Source organism: Hakea prostrata, chromosome 10, assembly GCF_041222555.1.
Source record: "Hakea prostrata isolate BN-2017 chromosome 10, UWA_Hpros_2, whole genome shotgun sequence".
Taxonomy (NCBI): Eukaryota; Viridiplantae; Streptophyta; class Magnoliopsida; order Proteales; family Proteaceae; genus Hakea; species Hakea prostrata.
This window is the reverse complement of record NC_142609.1, coordinates 45,398,745-45,424,642: the sequence shown is the minus strand read 5'-3', so window position 1 is coordinate 45,424,642 and position 25,898 is coordinate 45,398,745. Positions and strand designations below refer to the sequence as shown.

General features: G+C 38.2%; 3 protein-coding genes across 3 annotated transcripts; 2 read left to right on the top strand and 1 right to left on the bottom strand.

Annotated features, from left to right (window-relative positions):
- Positions 1–3,400: 3,400 nt before the first annotated feature.
- LOC149003382 (EPIDERMAL PATTERNING FACTOR-like protein 5) lies at positions 3,401–4,224 on the bottom strand. The gene is given in 3 exon segments (XM_089138236.1): positions 3,401–3,918; positions 4,009–4,111; positions 4,114–4,224. Coding segments are annotated over 3 exon segments (396 nt in total). The 5' UTR covers positions 4,144–4,224; the 3' UTR covers positions 3,401–3,655.
- A 6,288-nt stretch (positions 4,225–10,512) lies between these two features.
- Positions 10,513–13,768, top strand: LOC149003381 (acetyl transferase 1-like). Its single transcript, XM_089138328.1, has 2 exons — positions 10,513–10,998; positions 12,071–13,768. The coding sequence occupies exons 1-2, from the start codon at positions 10,561–10,563 to the stop codon at positions 12,986–12,988; spliced, it is 1,356 nt and encodes a 451-aa protein (XP_088994454.1). The 5' UTR covers positions 10,513–10,560; the 3' UTR covers positions 12,989–13,768.
- Positions 13,769–17,475: 3,707 nt separating this feature from the next.
- LOC149003380 (protein TIFY 4B-like) lies at positions 17,476–24,944 on the top strand. The gene is made up of 7 exons (XM_089137617.1): positions 17,476–17,892; positions 17,986–18,128; positions 18,371–18,510; positions 21,965–22,055; positions 22,143–22,305; positions 22,630–22,695; positions 23,607–24,944. The coding sequence occupies exons 1-7, from the start codon at positions 17,775–17,777 to the stop codon at positions 23,678–23,680; spliced, it is 795 nt and encodes a 264-aa protein (XP_088993743.1). The 5' UTR covers positions 17,476–17,774; the 3' UTR covers positions 23,681–24,944.
- The last annotated feature ends 954 nt before the right edge of the window (positions 24,945–25,898 follow it).

The window sequence follows — 25,898 nt, the reverse complement described above, 5'->3', positions numbered from 1 at the left end:
GCCCCACTGATGTTTGTGGTCAAGAAGCGTGGGGGGAGCACTTGGTGCTCCCTTGTACGGGTTGCTGATCCGGACTCAAGATAACAAGAGAAAACACGAAAACCAAGAAGCTTGACATTCTCTAGAAAAAATCAATTTAAGACAAATTATTATTTTTATGACTAATTGGATTTGAATCACTTGATATGAAATAAAAATTTAGAGACAATGTCATTTTTTTTTATTTGCAATACTAGGAATCAATGACACAAAATTCATGAGACTGAATCAAAAACACGTTAGTCTTCGAAAGAACAAATTCAGACTCTTTCATTCAAATTTTGTTTTTTCTTTCTTGCATTGATTTTGGACCAAGTGAAGGCTCTCCAATTTGGTCAAGTTAATTTGGACGCAATAAAACACATTTAGGAACTTCAATTCAGGTTGTGTCTTTCTTTTATAGGTATTAACTTAGACCCATTAAAAATTTGCAGTTTGACCAAATCAATTGGAGCGACATCCATTATAATCCTCAACACAATTGATCAAGGAGGAATTTAATTAACTAATGTTCTATCAAATAAATAACAAACCTGAAAATAAGTATTCCATGCAATTCCTTTTAACCAATGAGTTGTAATCAATTTGTTTTCAAATTAGTTTACCGTAATTAATTCATATTAACCAATGCATTGTTAAAAGAAAATAAAATAACAATGATGTGCTCTAAAAATAATAATAATAATAATAACCCAATTGCACCTTCAAATGGGTTTGAAGAATAAACTAATCATGAAAGACATATAGATCAAAAAATTCAAAAATGGTGAACCAAATTTAATTCTCAAAAAACGAGTCAAATAAGATTATCAATCTTAAAGATTGCTTAAATAAGAAAAGAATACAGTTATTAAACTCACTATAATTAATGCACTGCATTGTTAGAATCAAAGTACAAAAGGAAACACTAACATCAATTCAGAGTAATCTTGACATTGTTAAAAGGTAATCATGAAAACTCATTTTTTCTTCTTTTTGATAATAATCATGAAAACCAAAGTAGAAAAGCTCTATTCATTTTCTTTTTCCTTTCAAAGTATTGTATTCAAACTTTTAAGGGCTGATCAGACCAGCAACCTAAGAATTCTCTGCCAAGTTTTTAGCCAATTCCCCTCCCTTTTGGGATCATTGGATTATCTATAACTTTCAACCAACTACAATCCTCTGCTCTACAAACTGAGCTAAGATCGGTTCTATCAATAAGAGAGGGTTAACATTAAATGATAGAAAAAATCTCAAAAATGACAAAACAAAGCATATTAATCAACCATGGATCAATTTTATCATTCTAATTCATTCAAATACAAAGAAGGAAGCATTCAATATGATCAAATCATTCCTCAAAATGAAACGAATATGATTAATGACTATTAAATAAGAGAGTGGAAGTAACTTACCCATATAGAAGGATTACTCACAAATCAATTGAGTCACAAATTGAATCGTTGGCGGCTTGTTGCTAGCAGCTTTCAATCATTACATAATAAAAGTCACAAAGAAAGTCATAATGCTTTAAAGAATATTAGGGTTTAAGCACAAGATTATAAAGCATTACATCATGAGTATCTAGTTTGGCATCTCCAGACCGTTACTTCCAATTAGTATTTATAGAACAACACTAGATTCTACAGTTAGTCGGACTCTCCCACAAAGGCCTATTACACTGTTGGATCGTAAGTTCGTAACTAATCCAATGACCTATATTAAAACAGGGTATAACTCAAATACCCAAATCATATTTAAGTATGACTTGAATACTTCAACATACATAACACTCTTAGATGTCAAAAATTATATATTATTTATTTATTTGAAAAGTTTTCTTTTCTTCTCCCTCTCAATGAATACAACCTATGTAATTGGACCGTGGTCAATTATTGCTTCTATGGATGATTTTCTATCTATAATTCAGGATCCAATGTTGATTTCGTGCACATTTAAAAACATATGAATTTATTTTGAGAATATTCTAATCAAAGGTCTACACACTTTGAAAAAAAAATAACTCTTTTCCCACAAAGAATAGATTAAAAATAAACAAAGTAACCTAGTTTATTTTGGTAGGAAACAAAGTAACCTAATTAAAGTCATCAAAATGAAGAAAAGAGTAACCCATCCAGGCCACCATTTTAGTGATTGTAAATCCACGACAATGATATAAACCAGTGGAAGCTGTTTTGGCGTAGCTTGCTTCCAGGAAAGAAAGAATCAAAAAAGCTTCAGTAACTTAAACAGTCTTAATCATATACCAACAATGGTGAACAAAATGAAGAACAGGGGATAAAGATTTGATATGACAGTGATGTATGATGTATCGTAATCGTAGTAAATGACAACTCCAAACATATGAATGCATAGTAGCTTGTCTGCGTGTGAAGATGGATCAAAATTATTGATTGATCATGAATGAATGAAAGATGGGACTTGGAGTTCTCCAATCCTATTGCTTTCCCAGGTAGTAAAAACCTCTGAATCCAACAACAATGTCAAATCAAGTTCCAAATTCATATATATACATAATACATATGCCCACCCATGCCTTGCCCATGTCCAGTTTTCCAGCTTCTCCTCCTTGCCCATGCCCATATAATTATAAATGCTTATCTATCTTTGAAATGAATTTTTGGTCATATATTTTGATGGACAATCCAAATATACAGTGACAATTCTTGTGATGCTGTTCTAGCCATTAGTTGAGAACTCTCCTTTCTTTTTTTATTTTAGATAGTGAAAAGTTTTTCTTTCCATCCAAGAGATGTAAACCGTTAAATTTCTATGTTCATTCATCTTTCTATTCCCATTCGTCAATTCTTGCTGTTCATTTTAGCACCATCGACCCCATCCCTTCAACTATTAACAGCTGCTGCACCTAATCCAGTGAAAGACAAAAGCTAAATCTAGAGGAGGAGAAGTCTTATCTCATGAAGAGAAATAGTAAATGGGAGATTTGAATAGAACCTGGAATTTGAAAGAATGGGTTTCGCGTAGAACAGCAGAATGCAAAAGCAAATCTGGTAGTGTTATCACTTTTTAGAGACCAGAGACACTCATACATCATAGTACTATAAAACAAAAGCATGAATACTTCCATGGGAGGAGATCCACAACTCTAAACATCAAAGAAAAAGCGAAGAGAAGAAAACAAAAACACCATTTGTTTGGGTTTGAGTTTAGAAAGATCACTAACCAACAAATGTTACTAGAAGTAGAAGCCAGATTAAGTTGAAACCCAGATAAAGAAGACATCTGCACTGGGTATGCAGTAAATTTGGAAAGTTCAAACCTATCATTCTTTGCAGTGTAAAGTGAGGTTTGAGGTTTGAACGAAGACAAAATGAATATTAATTAATAACGTCAATAATAATTGCATTTAAGTCAGAAACCAAAAGACCCCACTTCAACCTAAACACATGCAGAGTCAGAGAAGAAAAGAAGCCTCAAGGTTCAAGGTGACTCAGTTAAAAACTGCATTCCTCATGATTTTTCCCGTCTCTTTCAGGAAAGAAATTCAATTCATACATACACCAGATTCACAGAGAAGATCTGCAGAGCTTATCTTTTACTTTCTCCTCAGCTAAGCTTTCTGGGTTCTTGCTGTAATTCTTCCTTGTTGCTTCTATGGCATGAAGAACTTGTTTCCACATTTGCAACGCCAAGCTTCTGGGTAGTACTCAAGGGGTGTACTCTGACCGGGTTGAATGGGTATATGCACTGGCTTGCAAGGTGAACACCTCCCACACTTGGAACGGCAACTCGGTGGAGAAGATCCAGGGCCAGTGAGTTTCCTCCGAGTTAGTTCTACTACTCTCTCCCAACCCTGCAACCAATGGCTTTCTTTTCTCGCCCGAGCTTCTTCTCTCTCTTCCTTTACTTCTCCACCTGAAAGAAAGAAATCACACTATGCATCAGGAATTGAAAGAAACATGATTGAGTGAGTCAAATCGAAAAGGCCGACAACTTTGAACGTACCGAGTTGGCGAATCGGTGAGGAAGCAGAGTGAGAAGTTATGGCGGCGAAGGCAAAGAAGAGGAGAACGAGAGCAGTTGCAGAAGAAGAAGAAGAAGGGAAGAAGAGAGTCGGCGGTGGTGGCGCAGTACGCCCATGGCCAAAGCTAATAAAACTAAAAACACAACTACTAAAATAGTAGTGCGTACGTTAGCACGGCTCCGGAGGGTAATGATCAATCAAATGGATTAAAGCTCGCGAAAGGAGGCTCAGCAATGGCCAAATGCTATTATTGCAGAGGGTCTCTCAGTCCCAGTCAAACATAAGTGGGTCCCACCCAGTGCAGTGCTGTATAATGCTACTAATATTACGATAAATGCCATTGGATCGGGGGGTAGAATTGTAAATAAGTACGGTTCAGGTGGGTTTATTAATTTATTTATCGGAGGCACACGTGTGGTTAGCTCGTGTAAAGGCTCCGAGGCAGAAAGGCACAGGGCCACTCCCTGTTGAGTCTCTTTCTTTCTTTCTGGGGGCAGAGCCGCAGAGCCTCAAGAGAGAGAAAGGGAATCCAGGTGGGAATTTTGAATACGACAGTTTATTAAATTTTTTTAGTGGGGCCCACGTGAAGGTCACATCAATTAACGTCGTTCCTGGCTTCCTGCTGTTTGTTTTGGGGGAATTCGTGGGGCGAGACTTTCAGATTTGCAGAACCTAAAAGAGGGAAAGGCAAACGAGAGAAAGACGAGACGAGACGAGACGAGAAATGAGTGGCCATGGTTGGAAGCTTGAACTGTTGCTTGTTTGTTTTAACGTAAAAAGCGAAAGAAAGGACTTTTAAGAACCCTAAGAAGCAGAACAACACTGTGCTCGATCTCTGCAATATTTGGGCATGGCTTGGTGGATCTGGGTTGATGATGAAGCAAGAGCCCAAAGAGAAAAGAGATCAGAAATTCTGTCCTCAAGAAACCCAGGAATCCAAAGTTTATCACAAATGGGATTTACGAAGATTATGGTTCAGATTTCAGATTCACAACCAGCGTTTATCCACAGTAAGAGTGTAAGACACAGTACAGAGCAGAGTAGACAATTTCGGGTTAAATCATGTTCAGCCTTTCACGTGTGGTGTAAGGGTGTCAATTTTAGATCGAACCGAACCAACCAGTTATGGCCCAAATCAAATGGTTTCGAGTTGGTTCGCTCCAGTTTTTTTTTGTTTTTATTTTTTGGCAGACGACTTTTATATAGAGGGGATTGAGAGAACTATTATTATGTGTTGGGCTTTGACATTTCAACAATTTTTTTGCCTGTTCGCACCTTGACAAATGATCTAAATCGTCGATTTTGTATCGACTTTTTAGGTGAGGTTTTGGTCTTTCGACACCGGTACTGATAACCCACCTCCGTCGGTAAAGAAGAAAGAGGAAAAAACTTTATTTTGGGCTTCTCTTGGATTTGTTGAAATTTGAATTGGCTCTGTGATAACTGATAACCCACGACCAAAGAAGAAGAAGAAAGATGAAGAGAAGAGGTTTCCACTATTGCCGCAAGACAAAAAAGGAGAAGAAGAGAATCAGACAGCAACAGATTCAGTGATTCCGGAGAAGATATTGGCGACTGAATCTCAGATTCTGTGAGACCACAGTGAAGTTTTTTAGCCTGTATTTTGCAAGTTCACTGGAAAATCGATGATTTCTTGGCAACTTTTGAATATATAGTGTTTCAATCCAGAAGAGAAAAAATCACCATTGGCCGAACAGGCCAATATTCGGCGAATTGTTTTTCCTTGATTATTACTATACTTGCTTACTGATTTTTTTGTTGTTGTTGTTGTTGTTTTGTAATTTTATTATTTGAAGACCAATGTCTTTCAGTGTTTGTACCTTGAGCCCAAGACTCAATATCCAAGACCCATATTTAGTTCGAAATGAGTTATAGCAATTTGATAATAGGTTGGCAATGATCTCAAAAATTGATCAGACCCAAATCCAAATTGTTATTGTTTGTAAATTGTAAATATTTAGCTTAATACTTTCCAACCCAAAGCCGTTAAAACCAAACCGAAACCGACCAAACTGAAACCGCCCCAAGCCGAATGATTGACACCCCTAAGTTTGGTATAACCCATCCAAGACCGAATCTTCGGTTCAATATGGTTTGACCATATGGGTTTGGTTCAATTCGGAGTAAGTTTTGAAATGGTAAATAATGATGGGGCAGTATATTTTTTTCGTGGGAGAACCGGTAGAGATCCACCAGACAGTCACTGGGAAGGTCTGCATATGTATATTTGGGGCTTCTGGTCAAGATTTGAATTTCCTGGTTTGGGGTGTACCATTCCCTTTTCAGATAGTGATAAACCCTAAGAACTGAAGTGTCAAACATGATGGGCCCCAATCAATGTAGATACGAACACTGATATTTGGAATTTTGATAGGGCCCACCAAAATTTTTTACAGCGATTTTGCTTCAGTTCAACGAGATTTACACCCATGCATCTAGGTAGAGATTTCACTTTCTAACTGCTTATTTTCAACGGTTGAGATTGAGATCTCGATCCTGATCTGACGGTCCTTTTTTTTACTGAACGAAAGCAATTTCGTCCTCACAATAATCCACCTATTCTTTGCACAGAAAACTCAGTTAGCCATGGACCACCCACAAGGTCACAAGACCTTTATCACAATAATTCAAGTAGTCTTTCTTGATAATGTGTACTTCTCTTTTCTTTTCTAATTGGTTTTATTAACAATGTTAATCAAGATTATCGTTGCTTTAAGTTCAAATTTTAATTTTCAACTAACACACTAATAATTACTTAAATCCACTGAAAAAACCCATCATTTAATTTACCAAGAAGGCCCCAAAAATCTTTGATAAAACAGTAGCCAATGGTTTGATGCTTTAGTGATTAAAAAGTTGACTCTATACAACTAGAAAGGGAGTCCGGATTTGCGACCCCGACGGGGCACAAAGGCCGCGCCGACCACAACCGGCCCGGTGAAAAATACTTTGGAAAAGGAAAAAAAAACTTTTCACGGTGGGACCCCGTTTTTATGGTCAGGAAGCCATGGGGGAGATGATTCGGATTCCTAGAAAGGTGTCATGTAACCCCTGTTTTACTTTAATCCAGTCTTAATTTTGAATCCGGATCAGCAGCCCATCAGGGGAGCACAGACTACCACAAAACATGTGGAGGCCCACAAGGATTAGATGATGATTTTCTTTTTTTTTAACTTGTGGGCCCCACATGTTTTGTGGTGGTAAAGCCGTCGGAAGAGCATAGAGTGCCTGACGAGTTGTTGATCTGGACTCCTTAATTTTTAGCCTGAAAAACAAAACAAAATGCATGAGTAGGGTAGAACAGGAAGATTTGAACTCTTTGCCTCTAAGTTATAATTAAATTGCTAGCGTTTGACAACAGAGATAATCCACTGAAATGGCTGGTCAATTGACTACTTAGTTAAATAATTATTCACATTCAATTTATATAATTCTGCAAATAATTTGTGAATTATTCTTTGAATCTGAGTAATACGATTTATTCTTCCGAATCCGCATATTTCCTGTTGATTCTCGACTTTTACCTATATGGATAAAATTCATGATTAATTTTGGCCGAATTGAATTATACGCGAATAATTATGGTTAATAATGACATGAAAGAAGGTAAAAGAAAAATTACTACAAACACGTATAGTGTTAATCTTTCTTCGACAAATTTTTTTCTCCTTCCTACAAATTAATTCATACACACTCATTGGCTTTTCTTGATTCTTCATTCTTTAAATAATTTCTACACTTTCCTTCACCGACTGATTGAGATTTTCAACTTAATGACAATAGATAAAGTCGAGAGGCCAAGTTCTCTACCCGTTTGCCACTTTTTGGACCTGTAAAATCCAAAACCGTAGTTTTTTTTTTTAGGTATAATTAACTTCTCTGTTTGGTGTCAATGTAAGTTCAAAATTTTGATAAACTATTGTGTATTGATTGTATTTGTTTAATAAAACAACAATCTTTTGTATTTCTATAATTAATTTCTCATAAATTTAGTTTCTTTAACTGTACACAATATCCCAAGTGTATTCGTTTGTCTTTTTTTTTTTTTTTGTTTGGTTTGCCAACCCCGATTTATAAACCGGTGGTTCGACCCGCGTCGCACACCTAGCTGTGGTGGGTGAGTCTCCCAGTGAGGATTTTTTGCATCCACAAGGATTCGATACCTGAACCTTTGTCTCTTTATCTCTACCATTCTACTTCTCGTCCTAAATATCCGAATATTTTATCCGATTTTTCTTTTACCAAATGAATAATTCTTGAATCTAGATTCGAATTTTAATTTGTCTGCTTTTTTAACTGCACCAAAAAATTGACTGATCGAATCTTTGTTCTTCTTTCTTTCTTTTTGTTTTTGGGAGGGGGGGGTTAACCAAGTTGTTAGCAGTTCTATAAAAAATTAGGCTGCATTTGATTTTGTGCTACTCATTTGGTTGAATGGTTTCTCTATTTTCAAACAAACCATTTAAATCCCACCTTGTGCTTGTGACTGTTTGGATTTTTATTTGGCTGTTGTTGCCGATGGTTTCGATTGTGCCACATCAACAAAGTTTGATCCAACGGTTGGGATTCAGATTATAAGGATTTACCTGTAAATATTAATTTTTTATTTTTACATTTTAAGTACTTAAATTTTATCAAATTACAACTTCGAATCCCTCAGTTATCCGACACCCACACTCTATCTCATTTTACCTTTTTAGATGGACACCGTTGCGATTTGGGAGCATGATTCTGAGAAGCCAGAGCCGCTTCGGTGAAATAACCCCATCATCGGTTTGAATTTCCTCGTTCCCCCATTCCTGCGCTACTTCTTTTAGGTTTCTCTAATCGGTGATTTGTATCTTCAGCATTACTTAGATTTCTAGGGTTAGAGTTAGGGTTATAGCAATACGATAATGGCGACCCCTGAGTTCAACAGCTGCGTTCTGCAACTTCGAAAAAAGAGAGCTAGGTTGACAACAAGTGCAAGGAAGATATCCGCCAAACCAACATTGCCGCAGCTCGCGTGCCATCGCCGATGCCATCAGAACAAGCCTTGGTCCTAAAAGGCCATAGCGTCAAGCCTAAACATTGAAGCCTTCATCTCCGGCACCGGCAAACCACCGACGCTGATTCCGGTGAGTTCGATGTAGTAGAACGTGTCGAGCTTGGATTCGTGAGCATAGGAGTGAAGACAACAAATTTTGGCACGGAGGATTAGCCAAAAACAGCCGATGAGGGTTTCAACCCCGACGACTGGCGATCTACCAAACAATAAAAATATTTCTGGACCAAAGCAACTCCCAATCTGAGAAGGAAAAGACATTCTTCTTCGACCAAGCCCTAGAAAACCTGCAGCACCGACGAACAAACCCTCGTTATTGTGGCCACATCCGAGAGCTACATTTTCCACTTTAGCTCCATGAAAGGTTAGGGTGTCAATAGAGAAAATGCCGACGGTGACAGATCCGTCACCGTAGGAGACCTAGGAGACCTAGTAGAGGCAAAACCGCCATTGACTGCAACGGGAGCATCAAGTCGCAAGGCCGAAAGGTGACGAACAAGGTACGACAAGCATAAGAACCAGATTTCTTGGGTGTCGTGTAACTGAGAGATTTGAAGTTGTAAATTGATAAAATTTAAGTACTTAGAATGTAAAAATAAAAAATCAATATTTACAAGCATCTGAATCCTAACCGTTGGATCAAAATTTGCTAATGTGGCATAATCGAAACCGTTGGCAACTACTGCTGCAAATAAAAATCCATGTTGTTTCTATAGCTTGGCTAACAAGGCCAAATTTAGAATTACATGGAAGACATTAATTGCTATATATAATTTGATTGTTTGAAGTTTATATCTTACTCAATCATTACAGGGCCTTTTATTTTAATTTTGACACATTTATGTGTACATACATGTTTTTATTTTAAATAATTAATGACACACATTAAGGAACTTTTTAATTAAGTTGGTATACAGAGATATTCTGGAAATTTTAGTTTTAATTCTTTCACAGGTTTGGAAGTTGGAACTACAACAATTCTTTTCCAACTTCCAAACATATGGGGGCAGCTACTACTGCTTATATCGACTTAAAAGTTAGAAGTTGGAAGTTGCAACAACAACCATAAAGACAAATAATTTCAGACCCAGTTTTAGGTTTTGACTTTTGAGTCATCGTTTTCATAATTACTTCACAACTTCGAACTCTTAAGAGTGAAGCAACAAAATTTTATGAAATCAGAAGGGAAACTCATATGATCAGAAAGAGATTACTCATAATCACAAACCCCATATGACCCATATGAATAAATTTCCAGCTTCATAAAATTTGCAGAATGATTATAAATGCACCGCTGCAACCAACCGTTCTTTCAAGCTTTAATTAAATGCTCGCCTTCCCAACTCCCAATTTTATTGTCTAATTCATTCCCTGCATCTTGCTGACACTCACTATTAAAGCTAGTGTTTCTGAATCCATTTTTCCTCAGACTTCAAGCCCAGTTGCTTCTGAGAAAACTCGAAAGAGAATGACAGACTCAGGAGCTTCCCTTGTGAAGTTACAATCAAAACTCACGGTGGTATCAGACAGACCAGTTGAGAAAGGCAAGACCTTTCAGTTTTCTGCATTGGATCATGCAATGGGTCTTCACAGTCTTCATATCATCTTCTACTACAGGTATGATCGCCCTAAATCTAATGATCTCGGCCATTTAAGGCAATCTCTGTCGCGTCTGCTCACATTGTATCCCACCGTGACTGGCCGGTTACGGCGGAGAACCGCCGATGAAGACGGCAACTGGGAAGTCAACTGCAACGATGCTGGTCTTAGGGTTTTGGTTGGCAAGGTCGACACCACCCTCGATGAATGGCTTAGATCTGTTGATGGGTCCCATGAAAGAGATCTGACGGCTTGGGAAGACATGCCGGAAGCAGATCCCATCACTTGGTCTCCTTTCCGTATTCAGGTTAGTACTTGATCACCAAGAGCGAGTCCGGATCAGTGCTCCCCAACGACTTTACCACCATAAATACAGGGGGACCCAGGGGTTGGGTGATGGGAGGGTTTTTTATTTTTTTTTATTTATTTTTTTTTACCAGTGGGTCCCACCGAATTTGTGGTGGTAAACCCGTAGGGGTGATGATCCGGATTCACCAAGAGCTCTGAAGGTGATGAGATAGGTTGAGTTAAAGCCCTCAATGTAGGTTTTGGTTGAAGTACAGCTGGGTTAAAGCCCCTTAAGTAGTTGACACCGAAACTTGAATCTCGACCACTCTTTTCACAGATAAAATGAGACAAAACAAGTGGTTGAGATTTTGTCTCGATCACAAGTTTCGATCTCCACCATAGGCTGCATTCTGTTCCGTGTTTATTACACAACTTTGAAGCAATTCACCTTTAACATATTCCCTAGTAAGTTGGCCTTATTTATGGGTTCAATTCAATAATGCGTAGCACTGAGCTGCATATGGCCACGATCGAATGAATCGTTAAGATTGAAATTTCAACCACTCATTTTGCAATATATATATATATATATATATGTATGAAACGAAGTGGACCACTCATTCCCTCCTCACTGTACGCAGCTCAGTACTACACAACACTGAAGCTCTATCCCTTATTTACACTAGGCTTTGGCAGCTTTGGCAGTTGCCCTCATTTTTCCCCTTTTGGAATTTTTGGACAGTAAGTAGTCCTTTCTTGGCAGTTTCCAAGCTATTCAATATAGCATTCTCCTAAGTCCGAAGCTATTTTGGGTAGTTACTTAACTGGTGTCAACTCTAATACCAAATGTTAGTTAATTGAGTGAGTGCTAGAGGATCCAAAGTTGATAGAACGGGTTGAATCAAGTCCTTTAACCTGTCTCATGTTATACCATATTAAGCCCGTAAGTCACTTAACATTGTGTTTAATGCGATCTTCCCGGGTTTTTTTTTTTTTGGTGACGGATTTACTTTTAGATTCAGCAAGAACAAATTGAAGAAGCTCTCTCTATGATGTGAATGATCAAATATAACTTATACTGATCTTTGCAGATGAATGACTTTGAAGGTGGAGGCCTTGCTATTGGCCTGAGTTGCTCACATATGTCTGCAGATCCCACCTGCTGCACTACATTCTTCAAATCATGGATGGAAACAGACAGAGGTGTCTCCCCTGCACATCCACCATTTTTCCACCCTACTGCTCTACAGAGGAAGGTTGCAGGTTCAAACACAACCACTAAATCTGCAGATTATTATGCAACCAAATCAAAGACTGAATCGCCATCTTCTGTAAGAATGTCTACTGTAACATTCCGTTTCTCAGACAAAATGATCAAGAAGTGCCTCTCAGATGTCCAAATTGAATGCCCAGATGCCACCCCATTTGATGTTCTTGCTGCACTTTTCTGGTCTTGTGTTATGCGTGCAAGGTCCTCTACACATCATGACAAGATCTGTAACCTCTCCATTTGTATTGACTTCAGGAAACTATTGCAAGCCCCCCTCCCCAGTGGTTACTTTGGTAATGCTCTGCATTTTATAAAGGTTTCTTCTGAAGCAGAGAAGATGCTTGGAAGTGGTGGACTACCTTACTTAACTGAGCTTGTTCATCATCATTTATCAAACCTTGAAGAAGAAGAGATCTTTTCAGCTATAGAATGGCTTGGATCAAAAAGAACAGGAGAGACTTATGCTCCACCATTTAAAATGTATGGACCTGAGCTTACATGCATAAACATGGACCATCTGCTTGGTTATGAAGCAATTTTAGCTAACAAGAAGCCATTGCATGTATCATATCATGTGGGCAATGTTCAAGGTGAAGGGCTGATTTTGATTCTCCCTTCACCAGAAGAAGGGCTGGGCCGGACGGTGACCGTGACATTGCCGGACGATCTGACCGATAAGCTACGAAAAGATTCGGCTATTACGTGCCTAGAGCCAACCATGCTTGTTAGTGGGAGCTGACGATTAGAATCAATGAGTATCCTTCTCCGCCCAAGAATATTATCCAAGCTCTTGGATAGACGACACATGGCTGCTTCGTATCCACATAGGTATGCTTGAATGGAATTAAGCATTATTGATCATAATCTGGTTTTCAATTAACTTGATTGAATTGCTTGAAGAGATTTACTGTTAGATCTCTTCCTTTGATAATGTGGGTCATATGTTAACTATGTTATTTCCACATTACGATTGGAATATTTACATTCTTCCATAGCATTCCATTCCATAGCATATATTATTTTTGTGTGTATGTCTCAATCAATTAAATCGAGCATATATGATCCTTTTCTATATGTCTCAATCAATTAAAATCGTCTTATAATTATTGTACAAATAGTCAACTGATGATTCCTAAATAATGGTTTTCTTCTTTTATGAGGATCTGATGGACCATTGGTCTATTCTATCACAATCCAATGAAAAGAATAAAAGTATCTCAGATGGTGAGGATCTCCTTTTATTTTCTTGTTTGACATCTTTCTAAGTGTTGATGTTCTTATGATCTCCCTTTATTTTATCAACAACTTTCTATGTGTCCATTCCACTATCAAAAGAACTGCTTGGGAAAGAAAGTGGAAATAATTCGTACTCACACCACCACTTCTAGTGTATGAGTGTGTTGCTATCTCAACTTTTTTGTGGTATTTATGGTTTTTTTTAGGGGAATGCGATAATAGAGTATCCCATTCACATCATTTTTGATTAATCGAGCAAGATCATCAAGAACAGAATCACAAAAAATCAGCACAAGTATTTAATTATCGAATTGATGGGTTCGAGTGTTTTGTATTTTGTGAGTCCATGTAATTATAATTTAGTTGTATTTATAATTGAAACAGAATTTGGGTTAATTACTAGTACTTGGTTAAATTTATGATTATATTGGAATTATCGTTTTAAGTTTTTCTATAAATAGTCTATGTAGGATAACCTAAGTAACAAGGTTAGCAAATGACAGTACTTTGTGAGTGAAAAAAGTGATGTGAAGTTTTTTGGAAATAGTGGAATTTTTTTTTTCTCAAGTGGACGGCAGAACAAGTTAAATTATTCGTGTGTATTTTACTTGTGTTTTTCTACGGCCTTGTTTGTCATACGTATCCCCAACAAATATGATTCTAATTTTTTGTTTTGCGAAAGTATTAAACACAATAAGTATGATTCTAATTTCTTGTTTTGCGAAAGTATTAAAGGACGGAGGTTAGAAACACATTGATCATAGGATCTTTACCCAGAAAATTGCCACTACTCTACCAGCAACACATCCATGTTTATTTTTTCATCTTAAAATTACATTGAGTAATTTTTATATTAAATAATTTGAAAATTTGTAAGAAATAATTTAAAATTTGTTGACAACTTGAGGGTGTCAATAGAACAAAACCCTATCAGTAAAGACAACCAATAAATGCCAAGCATATAGGGGCTGAGATGTAGAGTGGAATCTTTTCCATTAGTGCTAGGGGCCAACCTTAGTAGCTTAATGTGCCTAGCATCCCTTTATGTGTTTTAGAGAATTTTTTTTTTTTTTGGTTTTATGGGAAAGTATGTGCTCAAAGGTTGGAGAAATTATATATGCGAAATTGCCTCAATAATGTACATTCACAGTCAAGCGGAATTTCGGATCGATCGAGATTTCAATCTGACAGTTTGAATTGTTTTGCATGATTATCTTGCACATTTGCGTTTATTGCTTGAATAAAGGTGGAGTGGAATTTTTTTTTTAAAAAGCATACTTTTCCATTAAATCCTAAAATCAGGTTGTATAAGTTGCGGTTTGCCTTTTCGTTTAATGAAACCTTTTCTTACCACAAAAAAAAAAAAAAAAAAAGAGAGGTGTGATTTGTTTTGTTGCTTAGGATGGAAAAGTTATAGATACAAATTTTTTAAAATTAAAGAAACTTGTCTGGTGAAATGGCAAGCTAACTTTATTGAGTTTGGATCTGCACCTCGTCAGGGAATGCTATGTGCTTCTATACGGATTTTCCACCACAAAAAACATGTGGAACCCATAAGGGAAAATCATAAAACATTAAAAAAAAAATCACCCATTCCGGTGGGTTCCACATGTTTTTTCTGATGGAAAACCCGTCAGGGAGTACAGAGCGCTCCCTGATGGGGTGCAAATCCGGACTCAACTTTCTCACTTCATGTCTTTTCAAAATCTCATAAAATACGTGGAACTTTATGAAAAATATCTGATTCCGGTGAAGCGAAAAGAAAGCTATAGGTAAGTCAAGGCCTTACAGTTTAAGTGAAGGTTGTGGGAGAGCAATACAAGCGTCGTGCTGCTAGGCGAAGCGGTGGAGTGCTGCACCCTAGATGGCGAGAGTCCAGTAGCCGAAAGCATCACTAGCTTACGCTCTGACCCGAGTAGCATGGGGCACGTGGAATCCCGTGTGAATCAGCAAGTCTTCAAATCATTGACTCAAATCCATTGTCGAATTCTACTCAGTGGAATATGGAGGTACTTATGGCAGAAAGGGCTGATCTAGGTCATAATTAACATTTTTTACAAAATTCATTCATTTCCTTCTCCCTCACCCCACTATACATGGGACATGCACATGTTTTTTTTTTCCACCTCATTTTTGCAAACAAACGCAGCCCATGTATGTGAAAATCGGCCGAATTGGTTTTTTGGAAACCAACCCGGTAACACAAAGCTGATCCGTATCGTATCGGATAGGTTCGCATGTTTGACTCGGTATCCGTTCCACATTAAATATCGTGCTTGATACGTTTGGTGAAGTTAAATGCGAAACGGCATCAGACCACATCGGGAAGGGATTTTATCGCCCGCGACACCCTCAAGTTTCCTCCGTTAACCGTGGATGATGAACACGTATCTAATCCAATGATTGATAAACAACACTTAACAATTTCATCCCTAAACACCCTCCTCTCCGGCCCTCTCGCCTTTCCCTCTTCTACTCCGCAACCCGGCCGACAATACGGAGATGCCCTTGAGGAAAACCTCGGAAATCCAAATTCCGATCTACCCCCGTCACCGGGCCCTCCGATCCCTCACCCAAACCTCGATCGGGACGAGGACGAATTCAAAGGCCTCCCGCGCCGAACCCTCGCAAACGCCGAAGAAATACCACCCCACTCCCGGTGGAGGATTCCAAACCGGCGACGCCGCCAAAACGATCTACATCATCGAGACGGCCTCGGCTTGACCCGGTTGCGATCAATTATTTCACCGGTAAGTGAGAAAATAGAACAGCTTGGCGGGCGGCCAAATTGTCACCAAGCGGGGACGGGTATGTTGGCCACCATGGAGCTAAGAATCGGCATGATTGATTGAGAAAACGATTGTGCCTCTAAGGATGAGATTAGTGAGGTTTATATGAATGACGATGCCAGAATCAGTGGTGCACTGCTAAAAGAAGGCTGCAACCGCAACCAACGCAAGACCGAGACGGCATCCGGCTCCCAACCCTCTTGGGTCGACCATAGCCCGAGCTGAACTCCAGCGGGTCCGCCCGGTAATCAAGTTAGAGTTGTAAGCGAGGCGCAGAGAGCAACCCGAGGAGGGGAGTCAACCACCCAAGCAACTCCCCAAGTGGATCAAAACCGGCAGATGTAGTACCCAACAGCGGAACATATTCCTCCAAGCCTCTCCAGGATGTAAAGTGGGCCGAGAAGATAAACCAGAGGGCAAAGATAAGGTGAGGACGCGGCCTGGAATCTCGAGGGAGGATGCAACACGAAACCAACCAAATGGGGTTATCAATAAAAAGAAGACCAAAGGCGATCCAAGCACGGTTAGGCCAAGAACAAGGTAGCGCATTGCGGATTCAAACGCCGGGACCAAGTCAAAGAAGTTACAAAGCGGGAAGAGCAACCAGGGCCCAAGAAGAAGACAAAGCGGAAGAGCAACGGGCCGCCTGGAGCCAAACCGGAGAGGTGTTTCAGATAAATTAGAAATGGGTGAGCCAAGAAGGTGAAGTGAAGCTATGAACTTGCAGAGGATTAGCGGCATCGGCGTGGATCCCAGAACGAAATGAAATGAGAAGGGCCGGAGGAAAAGGCAGAGAGAGAGCCGGAGAAGAGGAGAAGAGAGAGGATATTTAGGGATGAAATGGTTAAGTGTTGTAAAATTATCAACCATTGGATTAAAATAAAACAGATGTTCATCATCCAACGGTTAACAGGAGGAAACTTGAGGGTGTCAGAACAGCAGCTGGTAAAAATCCACTGGGGAAGAAGACAGAAGTGGGTCCCACTACACGGACTTGAAATTTACCAGCCATGCTTCCGTGTCTCCAAGAACGTGCGCTTGTAGGGTACACTCGCCAGTCGCCCCCACCACTAAGGTCGTAAATTGTTAAAAGCTAGAAGGGTGTAATCGTAATTTCGATAGAACCTGAATTCTGAAAGATAATAGATATTTAACTTCTAGGGGAAAGGCAGTTACGTGGCGTGGCGGGGTGCAACCGGGGGAAGTGAAGTTGGATATCATAAAACGTAAAAAGCCGCTACCTGAACATCTCTCTCAAGCACAGAAACGCCGCTGCGAAACCCCACCTTCCTTTCTTTCTTTCTTCCTCAGCTTTTTTGGTTTTTTGTTTTTGGGGAGCTACAGAGATGGAAATCAAGAAGAACTGTAAAAGAAAAGGCAGAATCAATGGTTCCTCTCGATCTGCTCTGAGCTTCTGAGCTTCTGAGCTCTGATTTCATCCTTCTCTCGCTTAACGGTGGCTCTTCCGGTCGATTTTCCTTTTAAGGTAATCGGAAAACCATGAGACCTGAAGAAACGAGTTACAAGTCGCCACTGGAGAAGCCTCTGAATCAGCTCACAGACGAAGACATTTCACAGCTCACTCGCGAAGATTGCCGTCGATATCTCAAGGAAAAAGGTTTCATCCCTTTTTTTCTTCTTCTTCTTCTTCTTTTCCCCTTCTCTATAAGCATACCACACTTCTGTCCAGTTTCTCACTGTGTCCGTACAGGAATGCGTCGTCCTTCTTGGAACAAATCGCAAGCGATCCAGCAGGTTCTTTCCTTGAAATCGCTGCTCGAGACGAGGTCGGATTCCGGCGCTGGTACTCGTAAGGTTTTCGTTTCTTGCCGGACAGAAGATACAGAACAACATGTGAGTTCCTACCACCATAAACTACAGAACCACTGGCACTAACTCTTTTTTTTTTTTTGACTTTTAACGCATTTGCTTTTATCATAACAACACTTGCTCTGATTCTCCCACCACTTTATCGATCATGAGTTCCATATGCCATTAATTAAGAAACTATTGGTTTAAAATCCCTAAAAAGAGTTGAAATAGGGTTCCTTCTTCTTCGTAGTTAATTAGCGCCAAATTTCTTTCTGTATGTTCAGGTCTCTCCTGTATCGGCTGCTGAAGACGCCGTACCGTATCGGCGAAAAGACCCTCCGAAACCCTCTTTTTCCGGCAATATGTCGGCTCGCCTCCCCTACACCGACAACAACAATAAATCCATTCCCCCAAACCCTAACAGGTCATCTCTGTATATTTTATCATTATTTTATCGCATTGTCTTATTTTATATTTTAATATTCTGCTACTGTTTGTAGTGGTTTTACTTTTGCATCGTGCTTTGTCAAAATGATCTAGAGTAACCTGATTCTCGAATTCCTGCCTAATGTAGTTAAAGTGTCTTTGCCATATCTTATTGCTTCAGTAATCATTGATGGTTCTCTTAACAATCTCTAAAGTTAGTAGATCTCTGTGGATGGCGTATAATTTCGAGAACCCATCAGATAGTGCTGTGATCTCCTCCCAAAGATCGTTATTAGATTAGGAAACTACAAAGTGATTGCTGATATTCGATCTTTAACCTATTAGTTAGGTTATTCCTAATGTTTTATAATAAATTTTTTACCATTGAGAGCTACAGGGGAGCGTGACCAATGAATTGTGTGGATTAACTGCAATTCCTTGTCCAACGAAATCTAAGTTAAGTGTGGAACTGATGCTTGCTCAGTCAATAGAAGTAGATTTAGTACCACTGCTGGATTTCAAGCCATGACCTCCTCCTTTCTTTCTTCTTCTACTTTTTTTTTTTTTGGTGAGATCAAACAAGCCATGACCTTAAAGGTTAACTTTTCACGAATTCCTTTTGGGGGGTTGTTCGGATGTGGACAATATAAACTTTGCCAAAGATGAAATGTTTGCATTGATAGTGCTAAGCCGAAATAGGTTAAAATTAGCTACTATCCAGGGGAATTATTTCTTACAAACATGTCCTACGATAAACTGAAACTATCTAAATGCTTTAAGGAAAACTTGGGGTATCTCCTGCTCTTAGCCTAATTGTATTCCTGCATACTGCATCTTTAGGGTATTTCTTACCATATAGAGAATATTGTTTGACAAACCATGACTCGGATACCCTTTGTTCATGTTAGATCAACCTTACATTGCAGGATTCATTTATAACTGGAGTACTGTGGATGCTTTCAATCCATTTAATTGTATATCTAATATATTCCTTCCGGTAAATATCAAATTACTTTCAAATTCGTCCAGATTTACCTAAAACGTAGGTACTACTGCTTTCTTGACCTTTTTGAGTTTTGCATTTTTCAGATTGTGTTCCTAGAAGATTCTTTAACTGCTTGAGTTTCAATAGGGACAAAGAAAATCTGATGTTGAAGTTTCTTTCTGTCTGAATTGAATCTTTTATTTTACAGGACAAAAAGGTTATTGATGAATATAATAAAAAATCCATATATAAACCACTACATGCACATCTAAGAGATCATCCAACCATGTATTCTCCTGATATTCTGATAACAACATATCTGCAATTGAAAAATTAGTGACATAATCTTTCCCCCCAAGGGTTGTACATTAGACTTAATTCCTGTAGTTCCAATTATTATTTTTAAACAACACGTGACTGTGAGTCAGTACACCAAATCAGTGACTTGAAAATTTGGGGTGGCATATATTCTTTTGGTAATTGAGGAAACAGCCTTACTGTGAAGTGAGCCTAGGCTGTACACAGTATGGCCCTCACAGTGATGGGAGCCTTGTGTCTATGCCCTTTGTATTTTTCTTGGCAATTATAGCTAGGCAAAACTAACTTTTGAAAAGATGATTAATGAAATTGAATAGAATAGAAATCATTTTGCATGCAGGATTTTGGACAAGATGTTAGTAAACCTGGCATTTTTGGAGGCCTTCAGGCATAAGGAAGTGATTTACTGTTTCGTGGATAATTTATTTTGGCTTAGTTTATGATTTAACATTACCAAAGTCCTAACTTTTGGTGTGTTCTGAGTCAACCTCTGTGCGTTACTTATGTAGCCAAAACTCTCTCTAAGAGAAGTAAATAAAAAACTTATTTTCTGTTAGAGGTTTGACTCATTTGTGAAACTTGTTAAGAGTGGGGTAACCACAAAATAAATCTGATAAGCACAACACAGAACTTACTGTTCTTCAAAAAGAGAGTAGGTTACATCTGCCCCAGAAGGGATGAAAAACATTTCCATAGCCAAATGTAGGTTGAGGGCATGAATATGTGGGATCAAGTTTGTAACCACCACTTTGTGCAGAAAGTACGAACTATTAGGACCACTCCAACTTTTGGGAATTTTTGAAAGAACTTCTTTCATTTATTTCTACAAATAAAAGAAAAATCCTTGAAATTCATCATGTTCTAGGTTTCTAAGTTTGAAGTTGTGTTGTAAAGATTTTGATCCGCACCAACCTTATAATGTACAGAGTTGTATTTTCGTGTGCATATACTAGTTTGTTTCTGTTTTGTGTGGCTAGAAAATTTTCACTTGGTCCTTTTACAGAATTCGTTCATAAACCTAAATTAAGCATGACATATTAGGATTTCATCCAAGTTCGTTCAGACAATTGTTTCAGACTTAGGCCCCGTTTGTTGTGTGTAAATTGCTCAGAAACTTTTTGCTTCCGATAACCTGTTGCAATTTTGGGTGTAAATGGTGAAGCCCACTGGAGAACACACACCTAATGTTACATTCTATAAACAGCATGACAAAAATTGACATCACGTGTTTTTTTGTGTACCTCCATTTTAGATTGAAATAGAGGGAGCTTGATGGAACTGAAAAACTATGGTAGATTTGATTGCTATCTGCTGAGATTTCATCTTCAAAAATAGTCAAATGTTTTTGACCCATCTTTGTGAACTGTGTTGTTTTTGTGGTAGCTTTGAAAGTTGCTAAGTTGGTTCCTTCAAGGATGCTATGATTGTGGGTTCTCTGTTTCAGGAGAGTGGTGCAATTCGGATAAGAGAACGGGAACCAGAATTTTTTTTCCTGTTTTAGTATCTCACAAGATTTTCTGGTAAAGGTGGTTGTGGGGGTTTGATTAATGGACTGTGTGGGGGCCAGTTACAAGACTTATCAACCCATTTGGATGTATTGTTTTGGGGTTGGGATGGGGGAGGTTTTCTGAGGAATGAGGATGTTAATGTTTATTAATGGATAGCACTTGGACCAAATATCACTCACATCACATGCCAACCCTTGTAGTCTACCAGGTAATCATGGTAGATGACCTTCAATTTTGTTTTGATCTTTCACCACATTCATCATGAAACCTTCAATCTCTAGAATGAAGTCATTTTTAGAAGATACTTACCATTTATGAAGCATTCTATTATATACATACTCTAGTATAATCAATCAAAACCATCTCATGACTTATTCAGAAGCAACATAGTGTTGATTTGTCTCCAATCCACTTAACCTAATTTCTATTTACTACCAATATATATTTTTTGTCTATACTTCCTTAAATTGGTTCTATACTTAGACTGTATTAGCTATTTTATTTCTGGGTATTTCATATCAACAGATTTTTGTGTTGTGAATTCTTAGATTGTTAGCATCACTTCCAAGAAAGAGATGACAAATCTCTTCTTGAACTTTCTAGTCATTAAATTCACTGTCATTACTCTAAACTTGTAGCAGAATCAGAAGACTAACGAATGAACCGTTCGGTCAGATGACTATCTTCTACCATGGGAAGGTGAATGTATATGATGATGTGTCAACTTCTAAGGTAATGCTGCCTGCTCTTTTACATCAGTATCCAGCAAAAAGTGCATAGCATATTAGGCTTCGAATGTGCCAATTGGTCAATTTGCAGGCAAGAGCAATCATGCAACTTGCAGGCAGCCCCATCTGCCTGTCTCAGGACACTCCACCTGGTGTAAATACAGCAATTCGTAGCTTCCCTTGCTATTTACAGGCATCATCGGACAGACCAGGATCCAGTTCTCCGGCGTCAATCTCTCCTAGTTTGCAAACATGTATGTCTGCTGTGAGAACCCTGTCTTGTCTTTTCTCCTTAGTTTATCTGAACTGAAAAAATATATGAGGACCAATTCTGTCACATACATGTTATCAGTGTAAAAAACGATCAAGAAATACTTTAGCAGGTGGGGTTGAATGTGGGATTTAACCCTGCAATACTCATTCATTGAGAGGTTGGTGAAATGAACACTGTTCATGCCGGTTGCTGTTGTTGATACTGTTTAGACACAATGTTGATACCCCAAGACAATTTTAGTCTTGTACTAGTTTTTCAGATGTCGTTAGTCCTAAACACCTGTTGTTTTGATTTACCTCTACAGCAAAAGTCGCTGCCCATAATATGCAGTACAGGGAAGAAGGAAGCATGTCTCATGAAGTTGAACCTGGTAAGTCCTACATTCAGTCATCACTTCTTGAACTTGCTCAATTGTGAAGTACTAGCTTCTCAGTAACATCCTTATCTGAGAGTGGTATGGAGTCTTCTCTATCCAATGATTAGATTTGCCAATCATCTGCCAAGTGGCTCAAAAGAGTGGGTTGTTTAGGGAGCTTTTCCATGGCAGAATGGGTAAAGGGAATTTTTCCTTCCTATCATTAAGAAGTTTCATGCTGGAATATGTAATGATTGTAGGCAGGACTTAAAGATATAATATTGAAATATAGTAGGGTTTACTGGTATCATTATTCTTCAAGTTGGGTGCAGTAGATGTCTCAGAATCAGTTGTAATTTAGCTTCTCAGTTTCAAGTCCCATCAATGAGTTTTGTAAGTTTTGTATAGCTCAACTGCTGTCTTCAAACTGAGTATTTAGGATGCTCATAATCTTAACTGTTATTGCCATGGGAGGCTAGAGGCTCAAATTTATCAAAGCCAGGAAGGCAACAGAATCAATTCTGGCAGTGGATTTGATACTGAATGCATTGGTTCTCAAAATGTGTAAGAAACTTGGTTTACTTCAGATGTACTTTTTCATTACCAGATGAAAATTGTAGGCATACAAGGATTGGTCTAAAATCAGATGTCCTTTTCTTTCTTATTTTTGGGGGTAGAAGACTACTAATGTTTCACTCAACCAGATTATGGATGGTTTTAAGATTATTTGAGATGGATAAAAAGCTATTTACGTCAGGCATTCAAAAGATACCACCTGCATACCTGCACAATGTCACAAGTTCTTGAACCTCAGTGTGTTGTGCTTGCCTATGTTATGTTTAATGTAATCCATATGTCAAGACTGTTTTTTCTGTATGATGCGCTTACCTAATTGTGTTGACCTTTTCTTAAATCTGATGTAAAAGGTCCAGCCAGTAGAAAAGCATCATTGCAAAGATACCTTGAGAAGCGAAAAGACAGGTATGGTCTAAAGGGATAGATGTTCTTATGGACGAGATAAATAAAACCTGTCTTTTACTCTTAACTGCCCTTCAAACCACAACTTTGTGTCCATCTCTGCGTCTGTTTTAAGAGGAAGATTTAAGAGCAACAGATGAAGATTCAGCATCCTAACGGGCAGTCATCCGGACGTGGCATGTATTCATCATCCCCATCGCAGACCACCTGATGCATTGTGGCTCAGCTGAGAACTAGGCGAATGTTGTTGATTTTAGTACAATGGCTAGCCATATAATGTCCCATTGGCAATTGTGAATCCGAAGGTCTTGGTTTGAACGGCTTTCCGTCGGGAGCTTAGTGTTGCAGCTCTAGCAACTGCGGATGGTGAAGTCTGTATTTGATAGATGGTTTTGAGATGGATTGTGATTAAAGACTAGAGAAGCAATGTTAGGGCTCATGGCTTTTTTCTTTCCCGGTCATTATTAGTATTATGTTTAGGAGGATCAACTGCTGGAGTGATGAGTGATGTACTACTACTCAAGTGGATGTGAGAAATTGTCTACAGAATTTAAGGTGGGAGGGCAATTGATTTCTTGGTTCAAATGTTCAGAAGCCCAAATGCTAGTAAATTTCGGCTTTGCATTTGAGGTTGGCAGTTTGTCTTTGCCAGGGGAGACAATCTTGCTCAGATTCTCCACCTAAAACATAATGAGGGTAACATGTAGAAGCTCATGAATTTAAACCCCAGTAAGAAATTAGATCCATCTTTTAACCATGGAAGGGTTAACAGATTAACAATGATGAAGAGCCCCTTTGGGGTGATACAAAAGAGGTGTTGGATTGAAATGCCTTTTAGTTAATGCAGAACTCTATAGTTAAAACATTGTGTAGTTTATGGCCATGGCGGTCCTTATTCAAAGAGAAACGTGGAGAAAGCTTCTCATAGCTCTGGGGAGAAGTTAAAAAGTCAAAAAAGTATGAAAGCATCACTACCAACGTTCTTCAGAGCCAACTATGGCGGCCCATAACGGCTCTTAGGTCCAACAACTATGCCACGAGACCATTAAAAAGGAAAAGTGGCCTCGTGATCCTCGTGTACTTTAAAAGCAGATGGAATCTCTCGTACGCTCGTTCAGGAAAGAATCATTGCACCGGATTTTCAATTTAGATGGCTTGACGTGTTTGGCTCCTCTTCTTGGAGGGAATTTTTCGATATTTGCTGTATGTTTTACATGGATGTGGATGATTCTATGTCCTTATCTCGTATACATGATAAATGAAGAATTTTTTACATGTGGGCTCAATCAAACTAACAGTTATATATATATATATATATATATAACCATATAATTAACGCTTAATGATCAATTAATCTTTTTAAAACCATATATTAACACAATCTATTAAATAATCTGATAGACATTTTGGTCAATTTATGTTTAAAATTTGAATATAGTGTAAGGTGACTAACGGTGTGAATCTAGGATTTCGCATCAATTGTCATTCACACGTAATATGATCACAATAAATTAGGATGACCCAACACTTAGTTTTATAATTATCACTCCTAGATTTGAATCATATTTGAAACTCTAGACTCATGTAAAAAACTCTTACATTTATCTTCTTTTTTTTTTTTTTTTTGGTAACCAAAAACTCTTACATTTATCAATTCCACATTTGGTGGTTGTTTAAGCAAATGGACATGTATATGTATGAATATTCATCTTTCTTAATGTATAGATAGAGGTCAGCCTTAACAACCCATACAACTAATTTGAATAATATAAGTGCATTTTCTTGCATTTTTTATTTGGTTCAGGTATGTATTGACAGATTGTCTCAACCAAAGCCAAAAGAGGAAAGAAAGAAATTTTAAAAACTTAAAAAAGAAAATTAAAAAGAGAAATGGAAAGAGAGAGGATGTATGCTACATATTTTCCCTAAGTACATTATATTTTAATAAAACGGTTCATGTTTGGGTGAAATGATTGATGTGTTTTAGGTTAAGAAAGTAATTAGTTTAAACTAATTGAATATTAAGAACTAAGACAATGAAATGGCACCACCGACTTTAGCACCTGCTCCAAACCAACCTTGGCCAAATACCCATATCCTATACCTCTCTCCACTTCTCTCCCACCTCATCACAAATCATATTAATATCTTATTTTATATACAAGATAAGAACTAATTAAGATGAGGATTACATGCTCAAACCATGCATTTTCATGTTTGTCATAATGTTTATCATAGAA

Bases quoted from the DNA above. Each gene is read 5' to 3' on its own strand.
- LOC149003381 (XM_089138328.1), top strand. From the start codon at position 10,561: ATGACAGACTCAGGAGCTTCCCTTGTGAAGTTACAATCAAAACTCACG. The intron at 10,999-12,070 runs GTTAGTACTTGA...TGATCTTTGCAG, and splicing joins GGTCTCCTTTCCGTATTCAG to ATGAATGACTTTGAAGGTGG.
- LOC149003380 (XM_089137617.1), top strand. From the start codon at position 17,775: ATGAGACCTGAAGAAACGAGTTACAAGTCGCCACTGGAGAAGCCTCTG. The intron at 17,893-17,985 runs GTTTCATCCCTT...GTGTCCGTACAG, and splicing joins TCGATATCTCAAGGAAAAAG to GAATGCGTCGTCCTTCTTGG. The intron at 18,129-18,370 runs GTGAGTTCCTAC...CTGTATGTTCAG, and splicing joins CAGAAGATACAGAACAACAT to GTCTCTCCTGTATCGGCTGC.